The 17,547-nt window shown below is 49.8% G+C and overlaps 1 protein-coding gene across 1 annotated transcript in view; it reads right to left on the bottom strand.

Annotated features, from left to right (window-relative positions):
- The window catches only part of DENR (density regulated re-initiation and release factor), a 46,659-nt gene extending 29,568 nt beyond the window's left edge, over positions 1-17,091 (bottom strand). The window contains exons 1-4 of the mRNA XM_069755668.1: positions 16,956-17,091; positions 15,132-15,250; positions 14,264-14,283; positions 5,580-5,664 (exon numbers count right to left, since the gene is read on the bottom strand). Of these exons, the coding sequence (XP_069611769.1) occupies positions 5,580-5,664; positions 14,264-14,283; positions 15,132-15,240 (214 nt within the window). The 5' untranslated portion in view covers positions 15,241-15,250; positions 16,956-17,091. The remainder of the gene's footprint in view (positions 1-5,579; positions 5,665-14,263; positions 14,284-15,131; positions 15,251-16,955) is intronic.
- Positions 17,092-17,547: the final 456 nt, after the last annotated feature.

Raw genomic sequence — 17,547 nt, 5'->3', positions numbered from 1 at the left:
AAGTGACACCATTCTAAAAAATGCACCCCTCAAGGTGCTCAAAACCACATTCAAGAAGTTTTTTAACCCTTCAGGTGCTTCACAGCAGCAGAAGCAACATGGAAGGAAAAAATGAACATTTAACTTTTTAGTCACAAAAATTATCTTTTAGCAACAATTTTTTTATTTTCCCAATGGTAAAAGGAGAAACTGAACCACGAAAGTTGTTGTCCAATTTGTCCTGAGTACGCTGATACCTCATATGTGGGGGTAAACCACTGTTTGGGCGCACGGCAGGGCTTGGAAGGGAAGGAGCGCCATTTGACTTTTTGAATGAAAAATTGGCTCCACTCTTTAGCGGACACCATGTCACGTTTGGAGAGCCCCCGTGTGCCTAAAAATTGGAGCTCCCCCACACGTGACCCCATTTTGGAAACTAGACGCCCCAAGGAACTTATCTAGATGCATAGTGAGAACTTTGAACCCCCGGGGGCTTCACAAATTGATCCGTAAAAATGAAAAAGTACTTTTTTTTCACAAAAAAATTCTTTTAGCCTCAATTTTTTTCATTTTCACATGGGTAACAGGATAAAATGGATCCTAAAATTTGTTGGGCAATTTCTCATGAGTACGCCGATACCTCACATGTGGGGGTAAACCACTGTTTGGGCACATGGTAAGGTTCGGAAGGGAAGGAGCGCCATTTGACTTTTTGAATGAAAAATTATCTCCATCGTTAGCGGACACCATGTCGTGTTTAGAGAGCCCCTGTGTGCCTATGCATTGGAGCTCCCCCACAAGTGACCCCATTTTGGAAACTAGACCCCCCAAGGAACTTATCTAGATGCATATTGAGCACTTTAAACCCCGCAGGTGCTTCACAGAAGTTTATAATGCAGAGCCATGAAAATAAAAAATAATTTTTCTTTCCTCAAAAATGATTTTTAGCCTGGAATTTCCTATTTTGCCAAGGGTAATAGGAGAAATTGGACCGCAAATGTTGTTGTCCAGTTTGTCCTGAGTACGCTGATACCCCATATGTGGGGGTAAACCACTGTTTGGGCGCACGGCAGGGCTCGGAAGGGAAGGCACGCCAATTGGCTTTTTAAATGGAAAATTAGCTCCAATCATTAGCGGACACCATGTCACGTTTGGAGAGCCCCTGTGTGCCTAAACATTGGAGATCCCCCACATATGACCCCATTTTGGAAACTAGACCCCTAAAGGAACTAATCTAGATGTGTGGTGAGGACTTTGAACTTCCAAGTGCTTCACAGAAGTTTATAACGCAGAGCCATGAAAATAAAATAAAAATTTTATTTTCTCTAAAATGATTTTTTAGCCTGCAATTTATTATTTTCCCAAGGGTAAAAGGAGAAATTTGACCCCAAAAGTTGTTGTACAGTTTCTCCTGAGTACGCTGATACCCCATATGTGGGGGTAAACCACAGTTTGGGCACATGTCGGGGCTCGGAAGTCAAGTAGTGACATTTTGAAATGCAGACTTTGATGGAATGCTCTGCGGGCGTTACGTTGCGTTTGCAGAGCCCCTGATGTGGCTAAACAGTAGAAACCCCCCACAAGTGACCCCATTTTAGAAACTAGACCCCGAAAGGAACTTATCTAGATGTGAGGTGAGCACTTTGAACCCCCAAGTGCTTCACAGAAGTTTATAACACAGAGCAGTGAAAATAATAAATACGTTTTCTTTCCTCAAAAATAATTTTTTAGCCCAGAATTTTTTATTTTCCCAAGGGTTACAGGAGAAATTGGACCCCAAAAGTTGTTGTCCAGTTTCTCCTGAGTACGCTGATACCCCATATGTGGGGGTAAACCACTGTTTGGGCACACGTCGGGGCTCAGAAGGGAAGTAGTGACTTTTGAAATGCAGACTTTGATGGAATGGTCTGCGGGCGTCACGTTGCGTTTGCAGAGCCCCTGGTGTGCCTAAACAGTAGAAACCCCCCACAAGTGACCCCATTTTGGAAACTAGACCCCCCAAGGAACTTATCTAGATATGTGGTGAGCACTTTGAACCCCCAAGTGCTTCACAGACGTTTACAACGCAGAGCCGTGAAAATAAAAAATCATTTTTCTTTCCTCAAAAATGATGTTTTAGCAAGCAATTTTTTATTTTCTCAAGGGTAACAGGAGAAATTGGACCCCAGTAATTGTTGCCCAGTTTGTCCTGAGTACGCTGATACCCCATATGTGGGGGTAAACCACTGTTTGGGCACATGTCGGGGCTCGGAAGTCAAGTAGTGACGTTTTGAAATGCAGACTTTGATGGAATGGTCTGCGGGCGTCACGTTGCGTTTGCAGAGCCCCTGGTGTGCCTAAACAGTAGAAACCCCCCACAAGTGACCCCATTTTGGAAACTAGACCCCCCAAGGAACTTATCTAGATATGTGGTGAGCACTTTGAACCCCCAAGTGCTTCACAGACGTTTACAACGCAGAGCCGTGAAAATAAAAAATCATTTTACTTTCCTCAAAAATGATGTTTTAGCAAGCAATTTTTTATTTTCTCAAGGGTAACAGGAGAAATTGGACCCCAGTAATTGTTGCCCAGTTTGTCCTGAGTACACTGATACCCCATATGTGGGGGTAAACCACTGTTTGGGCACACGTCGGGGCTCGGAAGGGAAGGAGCACCATTTGACTTTTTGAATGAAAGATTGGCTGGAATCAATGGTGGCGCCATGTTGCGTTTGGAGACCCCCTGATGTGCCTAAACAGTGGAAACCCCTCAATTCTAACGCCAACACACCCCTAACCCTTATCCCAACTGTAGCCGTAACCCTAACCACAACCCTAACCGCAACACACCCCTAACCACAACCCTAACCCCAACACACCCCTAACCACAACCCTAATTCCAACCCAACCCTAACCCTAAGGCTATGTACCCACGTTGCGGATTCGTGTGAGATTTTTCCGCACCATTTTTGAAAAATCCGCGGGTAAAAGGCACTGCGTTTTACCTGCGGATTTACTGCGGATTTCACCTGCGGATTCCTATTGAGGAATAGGTGTAAAACGCTGCGGAATCCGCACAAAGAATTGACATGCTGCGGAAAATACAACGCAGCGTTTCCGTGCGGTATTTTCCGCACCATGGGCACAGCGGATTTGGTTTTCCATAGGTTTACATGGTACTGTAAACCTGATGGAACACTGCTGCGGATCCGCAGCGGCCAATCCGCTGCGGATCCGCAGCCAAATCCGCACCGTGTGCACATAGCCTAATTCTAAAGGTATGTGCACACGCTTCGGAAAACGCTGCGGATCCGCAGCAGTTTCCCATGAGTTTACATTTCAATGTAAACCTATGGGAAACAAAAATCGCTGTACACATGCTGCGGAAAAACTGCACGGAAACGCAGCGGTTTACATTCCGCAGCATGTCACTTCTTTCTGCGGATTCCACAGCGGTTTTACAACTGCTCCAATAGAAAATCGCAGTTGTAAAACCGCAGTGAAATGCGCAGAAAAACCGCGGTAAATCTGCCATAAATCCGCAGCGGTTTAGCACTGCGGATTTATCAAATCCGCTGCGGAAAAATCCGCAGAGGACCAGAATACGTGTGCACATACCGAAACCCTAACCCTACCCCTAACCCTACCCCTACCCCTAACCCTACCCCTACCCCTAACCCTACCCCTAACCCTACCCCTAACCCTAACCCTACCCCTAACCCTAACCCTAGTTCTAACTCCAACCTTAGTGAAAAAAAAAAAAAATTCTTTATTTTATTATTGTCCCTATCTATGGGGGACAAATGGGGGGGGTCATTTACTGTTTTTTTATTTTGACCACTGTGATAGATTATATCACAGTGATCAAAATTCACATTGGAACGAATCTGCCGGCCGGCAGATTCGGCGGGCGCACTGCGCATGCGCCCGGCATTTTGGAACATGGCGGCGCTCGGGGAAGAAGACGGACGGGACCCCGCCAGGATCGGTAAGTATAAGGGGGGGAGATCAGGGCACAGGGGGGGGAGATCAGGGCACGGGGGGGCGTCGGAGCACGGGGGGGGAGGGATCGGAGCATGGGGGAGAGTGATCGGTGTGCGGGCGGGTGGATCGGTGTGCAGGGGGGGTGGATCGGTGTGCAGGGGGGGTGGTTCGGAGCACGGGGGGGGATCGGAGTGCGGGGGGGTTTGATTGGAGCACGGGGGGTGTGATTGGAGCACGGGGGGAGCGGGCAGGAGGACGGGGGAGCGGAGCACAGGACGGAGGGGAGCGGGCCACAGATCGGGGGGCTGGGGGGGCGATCGGTGGGGTGGGGTGGGGGCACATTAGTATTTCCAGCCATGGCCGATGATATTGCAGCATCGGCCATGGCTGGATTGTAATATTTCACCATTTTTTTAGGTGAAATATTACAAATCGCTCTGATTGGCAGTTTCACTTTCAACAGCCAATCAGAGCGATCGTAGCCACGAGGGGGTGAAGCCACCCCCCCTGCGCTAAACTACCACTCCCCCTGTCCCTGCAGATCGGGTGAAATGGGAGTTAACCCTTTCACCCGGCCTGCAGGGACGCGATCTTTCTGTGACACAGCATATGCGTCACAGGTCGGATTGGCACCGACTTTCATGATGCATACGCTGTGTCACAGGTCGGGAAGGGGTTAATTTATAAATAAATTAATTTTTTTCTTCTTTTTAAAATGTAACAGTTCATAAATAGTAATTTTCCAATAGAATGACACTCAATGGAACGTTAAATTAGCATTTTTTTATTGACAGATGCTTGTCCAAATTAAGCTGCAGACGCCATCCTGAATGATGGAAACCACCAGCAAACATTAAAGGGAACCAGACAGCTGATTTACGCTGCTCAAACCAAGACCAGCGCCGCCATTGCAGACATTTACTCTGCAACACTGCAAACATACTTTTATTAGCGGGCCAGGAACAATACGACTGAGACATCCATGTGAAATGTCTGAGTGCTGCCAGATTTTTGATCGTCTTAATCGGACGGCACACTGACCAATTGAGTTAAACGGATTTATTCAGACATCTGTTAAAATGAAATTCATAAATGAAACTCAAAGCACGTGCTATCTTGATCAAATTTGGAGCATCAGAAATTGACATAATGGGTCTGTTTTTTTCAGATTTTAACAAAAAAAACAAAACCACACAGGTGTGAAAGAAGCCCAACATATAAAACGGCTGCAGTAACTAAACCCAAGGTCCTGGGTGCATGAATCCGCTGTCAGATTTCATTTAAAGCACAGTTTATGTCGGGAGTTTTCCCCAACGTATACTACATCGCCATAGGCGAACATTCACCAAGCAAAGGCTGAATGTGTTTTCTTTTGGATTCCATGTGACTCGGTCTCAATCTATGTAACTACATAGGAAAGTGCAGTTTGCTGTACAGAGGAACAATAGAAAGAAACGTATACCATTGACAGTGGGACCCTATGATGGACAGATGCCTAAGCGGCATTTTTCTTGGTGTTCAGGGATATGACTCCCTGTCAAAAGATGCAAGTGTTCATGGCAACTACACAAAAAACGACAATTATGATGTACAAACAGCACACACGAAATAAGAGAAAACTATACAGCAATCACTTACCTAACGTAAGTTTAGCAAACTCATTTGGAAAATTCTTCTCTAGCCATTGCCTGCACTTCGTAACATCGGGCATGTATTCACAGTACTAAACAAAGCAATGAAATATACGTGAGGCACAGAGTACAGTATGTAACTATAAAGCATATATTCCACCATTTTTAGGTTCTAATCAACGTACAGTTTATATTATATTTTCTATTTACGTCTTAAAGAAGTTGTCCCATCAAGGCGAGCTCCTTCCATATTCCCTTTGGGGCGTGCAGACATCATACAGCAGTGTTCCCCAACTCCAGTCCACAAGCGTCACCAACAGATCACATTTTCAGGATTTTGCAGATATTGAACAAGTGATGGAATTATCACCTGGGCAATACTAAAGATATTGTGAAAACAGGATTTTTGGTTGCTTACCGTAAAATCTGTTTCTTGAAGCCTCCATTGGGGGACACAGGAACCATGGGGTGTATGCTGCTGCCACTAGGAGGCTGACACTATGCAAATAACAAAATTAGCTCCTCCTCTGCAGTGTACACCCCACCGACTGGCATTAAACTCTTCAGTTAGTGAGAAAGCAGTAGGAGAAAGAACAAGGTTGAAAAACCATAACCACAAACTTGAGAACTGTAAACGTGAGAACAGTCAGAGAACATATAACAAAAACATTGGGAGGGTGCTGTGTCCCCCAATGGAGGCTTCAAGAAACAGATTTTACGGTAAGCAACCAAAAATCCTGTTTTCTTTATCGCCTCTCATTGGGGGACACAGGAACCATGGGACGTCCCAAAGCAGTCCCAAGGGTGGGAAAAACAGACTTCCATCAGGTCAGAGGACTCACCACTGCCGCCTGCAGGATCCTTCTGCCTAGGCTGGCGTCCGCCGATGCGTAGGTATGGACCTTGTAAAATTTGGCGAACGTGTGGATGGAAGACCAAGTTGCCGCTTTGCACAGCTGTAGGGCGGAAGCCCTGTGGTGCACCGCCCAGGAGGCGCCGACTGCCCGGGTAGAGTGAGCCTTAATCCCAGGAGGGGGCACTCTGTTCTTGACCCGGTAAGCCTCCAAGATTGCCATTCTGATCCATCGAGCAATAGTCGCTTTAGAAGCCGGCTGGCCTCTGCGCGTGCCATCAGGAATGACGAAAAAGGAATCCGTCTTCCGGAAAGTGGACGTTCTGTCCAGATAGATCCTCACAGCCCTGACAAGATCCAGCTTGTTCAATGATCGCTCCAGAGGATGAGTCGGAGCTGGACAAAAGGAAGGTAGAACGATGTCCTCGTTGAGGTGGAAGGTGGAAACCACCTTAGGAAGAAAAGAAGGTGGGGGCCGGAAGACCACCTTGTCCTGGTGAATGACCAAAAACGGAGGACGGCAAGACAGGGCCGCCAGCTCGGAAACGCGGCGAATGGACGTGATGGCCACAAGAAAGGCTACCTTCCATGATAAAACTGATAGAGGAATCTCCCTAAGAGGTTCAAAGGGAGAAACCTTCAGAACGTCCAGTACCAGGTTTAGGTCCCATGCCTCCACAGGGGCCCTGTACGGCGGGACGGCGTGGGCTACCCCCTGAAAGAAGGTCTTAACCTGTGGCCGAGAGGCCAAGGTCTTCTGAAAGAGGATGGAAAGCGCAGAGACCTGACCCTTCAGAGAACTAAGAGCCAGGCCCGAATCCAGTCCTGCCTGAAGGAAGGCCAAAAGAGAAGGCAGGGAAAAAACCATAGGCGGAAGGCGGTTGGACTCGCACCACCGGAAGTAGGCCTTCCAGGTGCGGTAGTAGATCCTGGAAGACGAAGGCTTCCGAGCCTGAATCATGGTGTGAATCACCCGGTCCGAAAGGCCAGACGCTCTCAGAACCGCGGTCTCAACAGCCACGCCGTTAAACTGAGCGACCGAGAATTCGGGTGGCAGATCGGACCCTGGGACAGCAGATCGGGCCTGTCTGGAAGGCGCCAGGGAGCGTCCGCGAGAAGGTTGACGAGCTCCGCGAACCAAGCTCTCCTGGGCCAATCCGGGGCGATCAGGATGACCGGCACCCCTTCCGCTTTGATCTTCTTCAACAGTTTGGGAAGTAATGGAAGGGGTGGGAACAGGTAGGGCAGCTCGAACTGTGACCAAGGAATGGCCAGAGCATCGACGCCCACTGCGAGAGGATCGCGGGACCTGGAGACGAACTGCGGAACCTTCCTGTTGACTCGGGACGCCGTGAGATCCACATCCGGAGTTCCCCATCGAAGACAAATCTGATGGAAGACCTCCGGATGTAAGGACCATTCCCCTGCCGCGAGGCCCTCGCGGCTGAGGAAGTCGGCGGCCCAGTTTTCCACGCCGGGGATATGCACCGCGGATATCACCGGAACCGTTGCCTCTGCCCAAAGGAGGATCTTGGATACCTCGGCAAGGGCCAAGGAGCTCCGAGTCCCCCCCTGATGGTTGACATATGCCACAGCCGTGGCGTTGTCCGTCTGGATCCGGACTGGAAGGCCCCTGAGAATCCTTTCCCAGTGGCGGAGGGACAGGAAGATGGCCCGAATTTCGAGGACGTTGATCGGCAGAGATGACTCCTGCAGCGACCAGCGGCCCTGGACCGTCAGGTGGCGAAAAACCGCACCCCAGCCGAGCAGGCTGGCGTCCGTTGTCACCACCTGCCAGTGAACTGGAAGGAAGGACCTGCCCTGGGAGATGAGAGGTGACGTCAGCCACCAGTTGAGAGACCGCCTGACCCGAAAGGAGAGTTTGATCGGTCGATCCAGGGAGAAGACCGACCTGTCCCACTGAGACAGAATGGCTTGCTGAAGGGGTCGCGAATGGAATTGGGCAAAGGGAATCGCTTCCAATGTAGCTACCATCCTCCCCAGAACCTTCATGGCCGAACGGAGAGAGGGAGGTCGAGGACCCTGGAGCAAGCGTATGTCCCGACAGAGAGTGGATCTCTTGTCTGTGGGAAGGAAGACTCTGCTTTGACGAGTATCGAAAAGCATGCCCAGAAAGATGATGCGCTGAGAAGGAATAAGGCAGGACTTCTTCCGGTTTACCAGCCACCCGAAACGGGCTAAGGTGTCGAGAACAATGGACAGGCTTTCGTGGGCCTGAGCGAAGGACGGAGCCTTGATGAGGATGTCGTCGAGATATGGAAATAGGACCAGGCCTCTGACTCTCAAGATGGCCATCAGCGCCGCCATGATTTTCGTGAACACTCTTGGCGCGGTTGCGAGACCGAACGGCAGGGCGACGAACTGAAAATGATCTCGTTGCACTGCAAAGCGCAGGAAACGGTGATGTCCGGGAAATATCGGGACATGGAGGTAGGCGTCCTGGATATCTATTGAGCATAGAAACTCCTGAGCCTCCATGGAAGCAATTACTGAACGAAGGGATTCCATCCTGAAGTGTCTCAGGCGAACTCTCCTGTTCAGCAATTTGAGGTCCAGAATGGGGCGAACTTTGCCGTCTTTTTTCGGTACCACAAAAAGATTCGAGTAGAAACCCGTGAAGCGTTCCTTTTCTGGGACAGGAACGATTACCCCGGATTTGAGCAGAGAAGCGATGGCTGAGAAGAAGCCCGGAACTAGAGCGGGGTCTCTTGGAGGACGGGATTGGAAGAAACGATCCCGAGGTCGGGAAGCGAACTCTATTTTGTATCCCGAGGATACAACTTCCCTGACCCATGCGTCCTCTACTGAGGAAATCCAGACGTCCCTGAAAAGGAGAAGACGGCCGCCCAATCTGGGAGTTGGGCTGGAGTCTTGCCGAGAGTCATGCCGAGGTGGATCTTCCAGTCCTGGGCCTGGAGGATCTACCCTGGGAGAAACGAGGACGCCAGGACGGAGTGGGCCTAAAGGACACCGCCTTCTTCTCTTGACGTGCCTGTGGCCTCTGTTGCTGCTGGGAAAAGGAGTTTGACGCAGCGAAGCGACGAAAAGGCCGAAAAGAACGAAACTGTCGTCTAGGAGGAGGGCGACGAGGCTTAGCCTGGGGGAGAAGAGAACTTGTACCCCCGGTGGCGTCCTTAATTATTTGGTCCAGCTGGGAACCAAAGAGGCGAGAGCCCTGGAAGGGCAGACTAGTGAGGGACTTTTTGGAGGACAAGTCCGGCTGCCAGGCCTTGAGCCAAACGGTCCGGCGGATGGCAACGGCATTGCTGGAAGCTTGAGCCGCACAAGACGCGGCATCCAGGGAGGCGGAAACCAGGTATTCACCAGCATGGGAAATCTGGTTGGCAAGTTCCGCTAATTGCGCGGGAGGCGCCCCATCCAGGATACCCCGCCGAAGATCCTTGGCCCATTTTGAGATGGATTTTGAAGCCCAAGTGGACGCAAAAGCTGGACATAGAGCCGCTGAAGCCGCTTCGAAAGCAGATTTCGCGAAGGATTCTATAACTCTGTCGTTAGAATCCTTCAGAGATGCTCCGCCAGACAGAGGAAGCACCGTGTTGGTGGACAGCCTGGAAACAGGGGGGTCCACCGAGGGAGATGCCGTCCAATTGGCGGTAAGTTCTGGAGAAAAAGGATATAACACACCCAGGCGTTTTCCCCTCTGAAAACGCCTAGTGGGGTTCTCTCTCTCTCTCTGGACACGATTTCCTCGAATTCAGGATGAGGAGCAAAAAATTTTGAAGGTGGTTTGGCCCGTCTGAACGAAACCGCCTGATCTGCGGGTTCCGTAGAGGGATCCTTGATGCCACATGTTTGGTTTATTGCCCCAATGAGGTTCTGGACTGTCTCACTCATGGTGGTGATTTGGTTAGGATCCAGCTCCGAAGTATCCTCCGAAGGCGCATCAGATAATGCCTCGCCTGACTCAGGGGAGGAGGATCGGTGGGACACCAACCGCGGGGGAGGGCCGAGCGGCGAGATGGAGCGCGAAGAGGACTCAGACCGACGTTCCTGTCTGGACCTTTTGTGGCTAATCAAGGAGGGCTCGGGCGGCGGTTCCTGCGACCCGCTGGCCACTGCAGGGGTAACCGATCCAGCGCGGACACTAGGGTTTGAGATACCTGTGTTAAATCGGCCACCGATTGTGACAGAGAGGCGGCCCAGCCTGGGATGGGGGGATCACTCTCGGGCGGAACAGCCGGGGGATCCTGGGCGGTGGGAACAATCGGGTTGCTGCAGGACTGACACAGCGGGGAGGACTGACCTGAGGGAAGTTTGCTGTTACAGGACGAACATGCAAAGTACGTGACTAAGGCAGAAGATGAAGAGGTAGGGGGACGAGAGCGGCCCCCTTTAGAGGTAGACATTTTTAGGGACCCTGAAGATGCCAGTGGGTTAGGGGACAGTGGGCAGAGGGGGGTGTCAGTCTGCAGTGCAGCTACTCACGGACCCGGTCCTGGAAGATGTCCCACTTGTCCTCGGTGGAGAACTTCCCTGAGGTGCTGATTCTGCGATGCTGAGCCACAGAAGATGCGAGTGAAGGAGCGTGGCGCGCTGCGTGAGGCACTGCGAGGGCGGCTGCTGCTGTGAGAAGCGGTGCACACCGGCCGAGGGACCCACGAGGAAGGGGGTGGAGCCAGACGCAGAGGCGCCGGCGGGCAGGGTGCAGTATGTCGGGCGGGAAAAAAGCCCGCCCGCAGAACCGGAAGTGAGGAGCCGAGAAACCGGAAGTAGGCCCCGGCCTAAGCCGGGACCTAAAATAGAGACCGGCGCCGCCGGAGAAGGGAACCGCGGCGCCGGAGCAGTGTGCCGCAGGGACTGAAGAGCGGCAGCCTGCCAAGGCTGTCCGGGAAAACGGAACTGGCGGGGTCGCGGCGCCAGAAGTAGGCCCCGGCAGAAGCCGGGACCTAAATTAGAGGCCGGCGCCGCCGGAAATTCGCGGAGAATCGCGGCGCTGGAGCGCCGTCGGAAAATCGCGGCGCCGGAGCGCCGCCGGAGAATCGCGGAGCCGGAGCGCCGCCGGAGAATCGTGGCGTCGGAGCGCCGCAGAAAGTAAGTGGCACGGCATCCTGCCAAGGACGCCGTGCAGACACAGGACGCATTGTGGCCCCCGAGCAGAGAGACCGCAGGGGGAAGCGGCGCGGCAGCCTGCTAGGCTGTGACTCTGTAAGGGGCTGTGCGGCTGCAGGGAGAGAACTGCGGCCGCTAAGGAAGAAGAGCTTATGGCTGTCCCTGGGATCCCTCTAAAATAAACGCCATGAGGGAGGACAGGGGGACATCTGGGAATACTCACCTAAACATCCCACGCCGTTACTAACCTGAGGGTAATGAGACGTCCACGGAGCTGTGATGGACGTCCTCGTCTCCTCCAACCGACAGGCTCTGGTAGGCGAGTGGGTGGGGGACGGAGCCAGGACCGGACTTCTGAGCACGCTCCTGTGCTAGGATCTTGGTCCTGGAGAGGGATCTATGAGGATACGGGGTGGCAGTACACGCCGTACTCATAGTCCGCATTGTGGGAATACAGGTGTGACTGCTCACCCTGTATCCCTCCGGAAAAAACCTGAAAAGAAACGACGCACATTGAGGTAGATAAGGGTCTAATGAAAGACCCGTGTCCACCTCCTACTGACACTAAGCTAAACTGAAGAGTTTAATGCCAGTCGGTGGGGTGTACACTGCAGAGGAGGAGCTAATTTTGTTATTTGCATAGTGTCAGCCTCCTAGTGGCAGCAGCATACACCCCATGGTTCCTGTGTCCCCCAATGAGAGGCGATAAAGAAAACATGATGTTTTGGGGGATCCTCTGCAAGGAGTTTGTATGTTCTCCCCGTATTTGCGCGGATTTCCTCTGGGTTCTCTGGTTACCTCCCACAGTCCAAAGACATACTGATTGGGAATTTAGATTGTGAGCCCCAATGGGAACAGTGCCAATAACGTCTGTAAAGCGATGTGGAATTAATGGAGCTATATAAGTGGGTAAAATAAATAAATCCTGAGGACTGGAGTTGGGAACCCTTTTATCTTTGATAGTGGCCCCCTCCTTGAGACTTCACTCCATTAACCAAACAATTAGCAACCAAGAAGTGAGGATCTCTCTGGATGTGGATGACCCATTTTAGTACTTTCATTATGCGTCATCTCAAGCTAAAGGTAGCCATATGCCCAGGATAACCATCAGCCCACAGCTATCTCATCCAATTTCTTTGAAAAGAGCGGGGAAAGACACTGCCAGACAAGTCTTTTCTACCTCAAGAACATAAGTACAGTATTTAGGCTCTGATTCATAAAAGATAACGTACGCCAAAATTCTGGTGTTATGATAAGTCACAAAATTTTGTGACTTGGCATTTTAAAGGGAATCTGTCACCCCAAAATTGGCCTAAAAACTAAGGCCACCGGCATCAGGGGCTTATCTACAGTATTCTGTAATGCTGAGCTCATCATCCTTCTTCCATCTGAACTATCTTTCGCAATAAATTACATCACGCTTTCCCTAGTACCTGAAGACCGCTGCCTTGGAGTAATCCTCTACTCTCCCTTGTCCTTCAAAATCACATATCCAAGCCCTCGCCACCTCCAACTCAAAAATATCTCCAGAATCTATTCCTTCCTCAACCCTCAATCTACTAAAATACTAGTGCATGCCCTCATCATCTCCCGCTTTGACTGTTGCAACATCCTCCTCTGTGGCGTTCCTGCTAACACTCAAACCTTTCCAGTCTGTCCTTAACTCTGCTGCCCAACTAATCCACCTCTCTCCTCACTACTCCTCTGCAAAATCCTTCATTGGCTCACAATTCCCTAACGTATCCACTTCAAGCTACTAACATTACCCTATAAAACTTTCCATAATCTGTCTCCCCAAATACATCTCTGAACTAATCCCCAGATACCTCCCACCACATAATCTTTGGTCCTCCCAGGACCTCCTCCTCTCCTCCACAGTCGTACGTTCCTCCCCCAGTTGACTTCTCCAGAGTATCTCCTATCCTCTGGAATTCTGTGCCCAAACAAGTGTGATTATCCTCTACTTTTGGAACTTTCAAGCGGGATTTGAAAACGTATCTCTTCAGAACAGCTTACAGCCTGCAATGACCAGATGCCCCCCCAAAATCTACCGTTTCCTTCCCCATTATCATGTGAAATATAAGCCTACAAAGGCATGGTCATCTGCCCTCTGTACCTGTTTGTCGCTATTAGTTTGTTCATTGTAATTTTTATGTATTGTATATAAACCCTTGTCACGTACAGCACCATGGAATCAATAATGCTATAAAAACAATAATAGGTCATCAATATAAGTATGAACAACCACTTTAGGAAATTGCAGGTGTACTGCACACAACTATCTGTGCAGAGTAATGTAATATTCCCATCATGAAGTAGGTGTAAAGCAAGGTGGCTCAGTGGTTAGCACTGTTGCTTTTCTACCACGGGTTCAAATCCTACCAATGACAACATCAGAAAGGATATTGTATGTCCTCTCAATGTTTGCATGGGTTTCCACTTGTTTCCTCCCACACCCCAAAGACATACTGATCTAGATTGTGAGCCCCAATGGGGTCAGTGAAGATAATGTCTGCAAAGCGCTGCGGAATTAATGGTGCTACATAAGTGAGTAAAATAAATAAATCATTTTGTGCCTCATGTCCGAACTCAGGATGTGAGCTATGGCACTCGGTGGACTCCAGACACAACAGGCTCAGCCTGCACTGGTCTAAAGTAACCTGATCAGCTGGTTAGTAAAGTTAGGCTAAAGGCAAGCACTCTTTAATAATGCCATTTCAGAAATAAGGAGAAAACTGAAGTCTTACCTCTGTTGGTAGTGAACACACTGCAGAGGGACAAGAAATGACAGTGTTAAGTCTACAAAAAGATTTCATTTTCAGAACAAAGACAAGAACATCAAGAAAATAAAGGTATAAAAATAAAACAAACATGGATAACATAGCACGATTTCTAAGCCTGGTATAGTAAGAAAAGGAGAAGAAACCAACAGCGAAAAACTGGACAGATGAACTCATCAAAGGTACGGCTCAAAAATGCATTAACCCTATAGAAAAAATGGTTAATAATTAACAAAACTAAAATGTAGCAAGCGGCTAATTAAGGGGTATTCTGCTGTTTAGATACTAAAAAAAATAAAGGGTCATTACACACAGTAAAGCCCTAAGGGTGCTTTCACATTGCGTTGCGGCCCCGTTGGGGCTTACGTCTAACCTCGCGCAAAACGGGATTTGGACTTAGGTGCCAATGGGACCTTTTCTGGCGTATACGCCAACTGGAAGCAGACACCCAGACGACGTCAACCTTGTCTGACCACCTGCAAAACGGAATATGGACAAGCCTAGAAGTGAGCCACAAAACGGGTGCCTAAACGCAATGTGAAAGCACCCTAATCATGTATCCTGCACCGTTTTGTCAAATTGTCGCTACTCTTCAGTGGTCTCGGCTTCAGCCGCAGCTCTTATGGGTGGTAGCAGACCACAGTTCCCTTCATCCACTGATCACATGTATTCCAGCCTGCCCTCGTCCCCCTTTACACCACCGCCTGCTGGACAGAGCCATTTTATGTATCAAGTACCATAAATGTTATATCGCGGTCCATGTTTGGTTTATTTATGCATACCCCTTCCAGAAATGGAAGAAAATTTGAAACATAACCTAGAAAGAAATACTTGCCTCCACAGTACAGTACTTTTAGTGGATAATCGCCATCCACTTTAGGAATTCTTGACTCTCCTTTACAATCGTGCGATGGCTCTGAATTTTCAGTTGCTGTACTAGCCATCTCCAAGACCCTGGGAAATAAATGCCAAGAACACAGCTTATAATACAGAAATAGCTTAAAGGGGTTGTCCATCTCGATCTCATACATTTACAACATATCCACAGAATATGCAGTAAGTATGGGTCCCACGGGGCACCGTTGGCAGTGAGGTGATGGCCTCTCCATTCATTTCAATAGGAGGTAAGAAAATCGCTGGGCGTACTCCCGTAAAAATAAACAGCTGAAAGTGTGTGGCCACCTCTCCGCTGACAACGATGGGCAACCGAGACCTGTTCTCAAGATAGACCCGTGTCTCATACGCTTAGGGCTCATTCTGTGGATATGGCATAAATAGGTTTATACCAGGCATTGGTGTTGGGGGTGTGGAGGGACATATAAATAATACTATACCAGACAGATGTGTACTGGTTTATACCACGGATGCACTGCCATCACATCAGAACTGCATGTTATACAGTGGCAGTGTAACATGGCACGGCCTATGGTAAAGTCACTAGTCGCAGCAGTACACATGTGGACGTGGGCCGTATTTTACTGTCCACTTTACAACCACCATTCCCAGCCCGAGGGCAGGTCTTACGCCCTGAACCTACAACAGAGACATAGGATACTAGAAATGACGGCCACAAGACCCCCGGGTGGGTTGTGGAATTTTGGGTGTAACGTGAATGAGAAAATACTAGTGAAAAGTACGCTCGGGTGTTATCCGAGTATCTTGGGCGTGCTTGAATAATATGGTCAAGTCTCCTCGGCTGCATGTTTCGTGGATCTTAGGCATAACACATGCGGGGATTACCTAACGTACACGGGCAATCCCCACGTTTATGCTTCATCAAATACTTGTAATGGCTACTGGAAAATAAGAAGTGAGAGGTGCAGTGAATACTAGAACGTATGATGCAGAGACCGCAAGGGATGGAGAAGGAAAAAGATGGAGGAAATAAAAGCAAAACCCACTGCTGAGCCTCATTCCTGGCCTACACACATATTACATAACATACGAAGGCGGAAACCAATGGCATTTAGATACTGGTTGGACCATTAGTGGGATATTTCCATCTATGACGTTTCCACAGCAGATATGTCCCAGCAATGGGACAAGGCGGCAGAATTCCCATTCATTTGTTTGGGATTTCCGTACAAGTCTCCGCTGTCATTGGTGTATGCCAAGACCCCGTTCTTCAGATAAATGCAGGTCCTATTGGTGGGACACATACCCTGCTATGGGGGTATCCCGTACACCACCATTGACAGTGCCAGCGCAGGAACGGATAAGGCAGTAATAACCTGTACATGGCGGTGGGGAGGATTCCTATATTACACGGGTATTGGATCTCCCCCTGCCCACAGCTGGCACACCCACCATCTGGTCACCCACCCATTTGCTATATTTGGGCAGGTTAGGAACTGCTGGTATAGGAGCCCCTGAATGTCTGTGCGGTGTGTGGAGGAGGCGGGGCTGTCAGGGATTGCTGGTATCTGTAGTGTCTCAGCAGGTGGCAGGCACATGTCTGCAGGTCCAGCTCTCTGGTGGGTGGCGTGCTCTGCCAGGCCTCTGGTGGGCAGGGCAGCCTAGAGGACACCACCTGGATGCGGAGTGTGGCCCTGATCCGCTCTCGTGTGTAGGGCCCTAGGAGGACGGAGACTCATCCTGCTGGTATACTAGTGGCAGCCATCATGGTGCTCTCAATCCCACTCATTATAGCGCACATTACCCGAGCAGCCGTCCTCTCTGCTCCCGGGATCCGTTTCACATGCAGATCACAGCCCGGTCCCCACGCCGGGGAAGCTGTCCAATGCCGTTTCTCCCTGCACCACCGCCACTTCCGCCGCCGTGATGCGAGCCCTTCCCAAGCCGTGACTAGACTTCCGGCCGCCATCTTTCTACACCCAGGCAGTTAGGCGTATTACAAGTTGTGAGGAAATCTTCTGGTCATTCCACGTGTCTTACATAGATCGCTGTCAGCTCCTCAGTAGCCAATTTTTTAAGGCTGGTACAATGGAACAGGGGAGCAGTGAGGAGACTACGTCCTTGTGCCAGTGTTCTATGTGCTAAGAGTTGTCAGTACTTATGCAGTGTGTGTAAGACAATTTCAAACATTCTAAGACCCCCTATCAAGTCAGATATTCCCATGACTGAGCCTCCATGTTTATTGACTTTGAAAAACAAGGTCACACTGCGCTATTTGGCAAGTCACCTGAGCTAAGGCGTTTATCTGGTTGTGACCGGCGCAGGCGATGTTAGTGCTTGAATCTGGTGGTGGGACAAATCGCGGGGTTATAGATGGGATTTCCATTAAGCTTATT

Source organism: Ranitomeya imitator, chromosome 1 (assembly GCF_032444005.1).
Source record: "Ranitomeya imitator isolate aRanImi1 chromosome 1, aRanImi1.pri, whole genome shotgun sequence".
NCBI lineage: Eukaryota > Metazoa > Chordata > Amphibia > Anura > Dendrobatidae > Ranitomeya > Ranitomeya imitator.
This window is presented reverse-complemented; position numbering and strand designations above follow the sequence as displayed.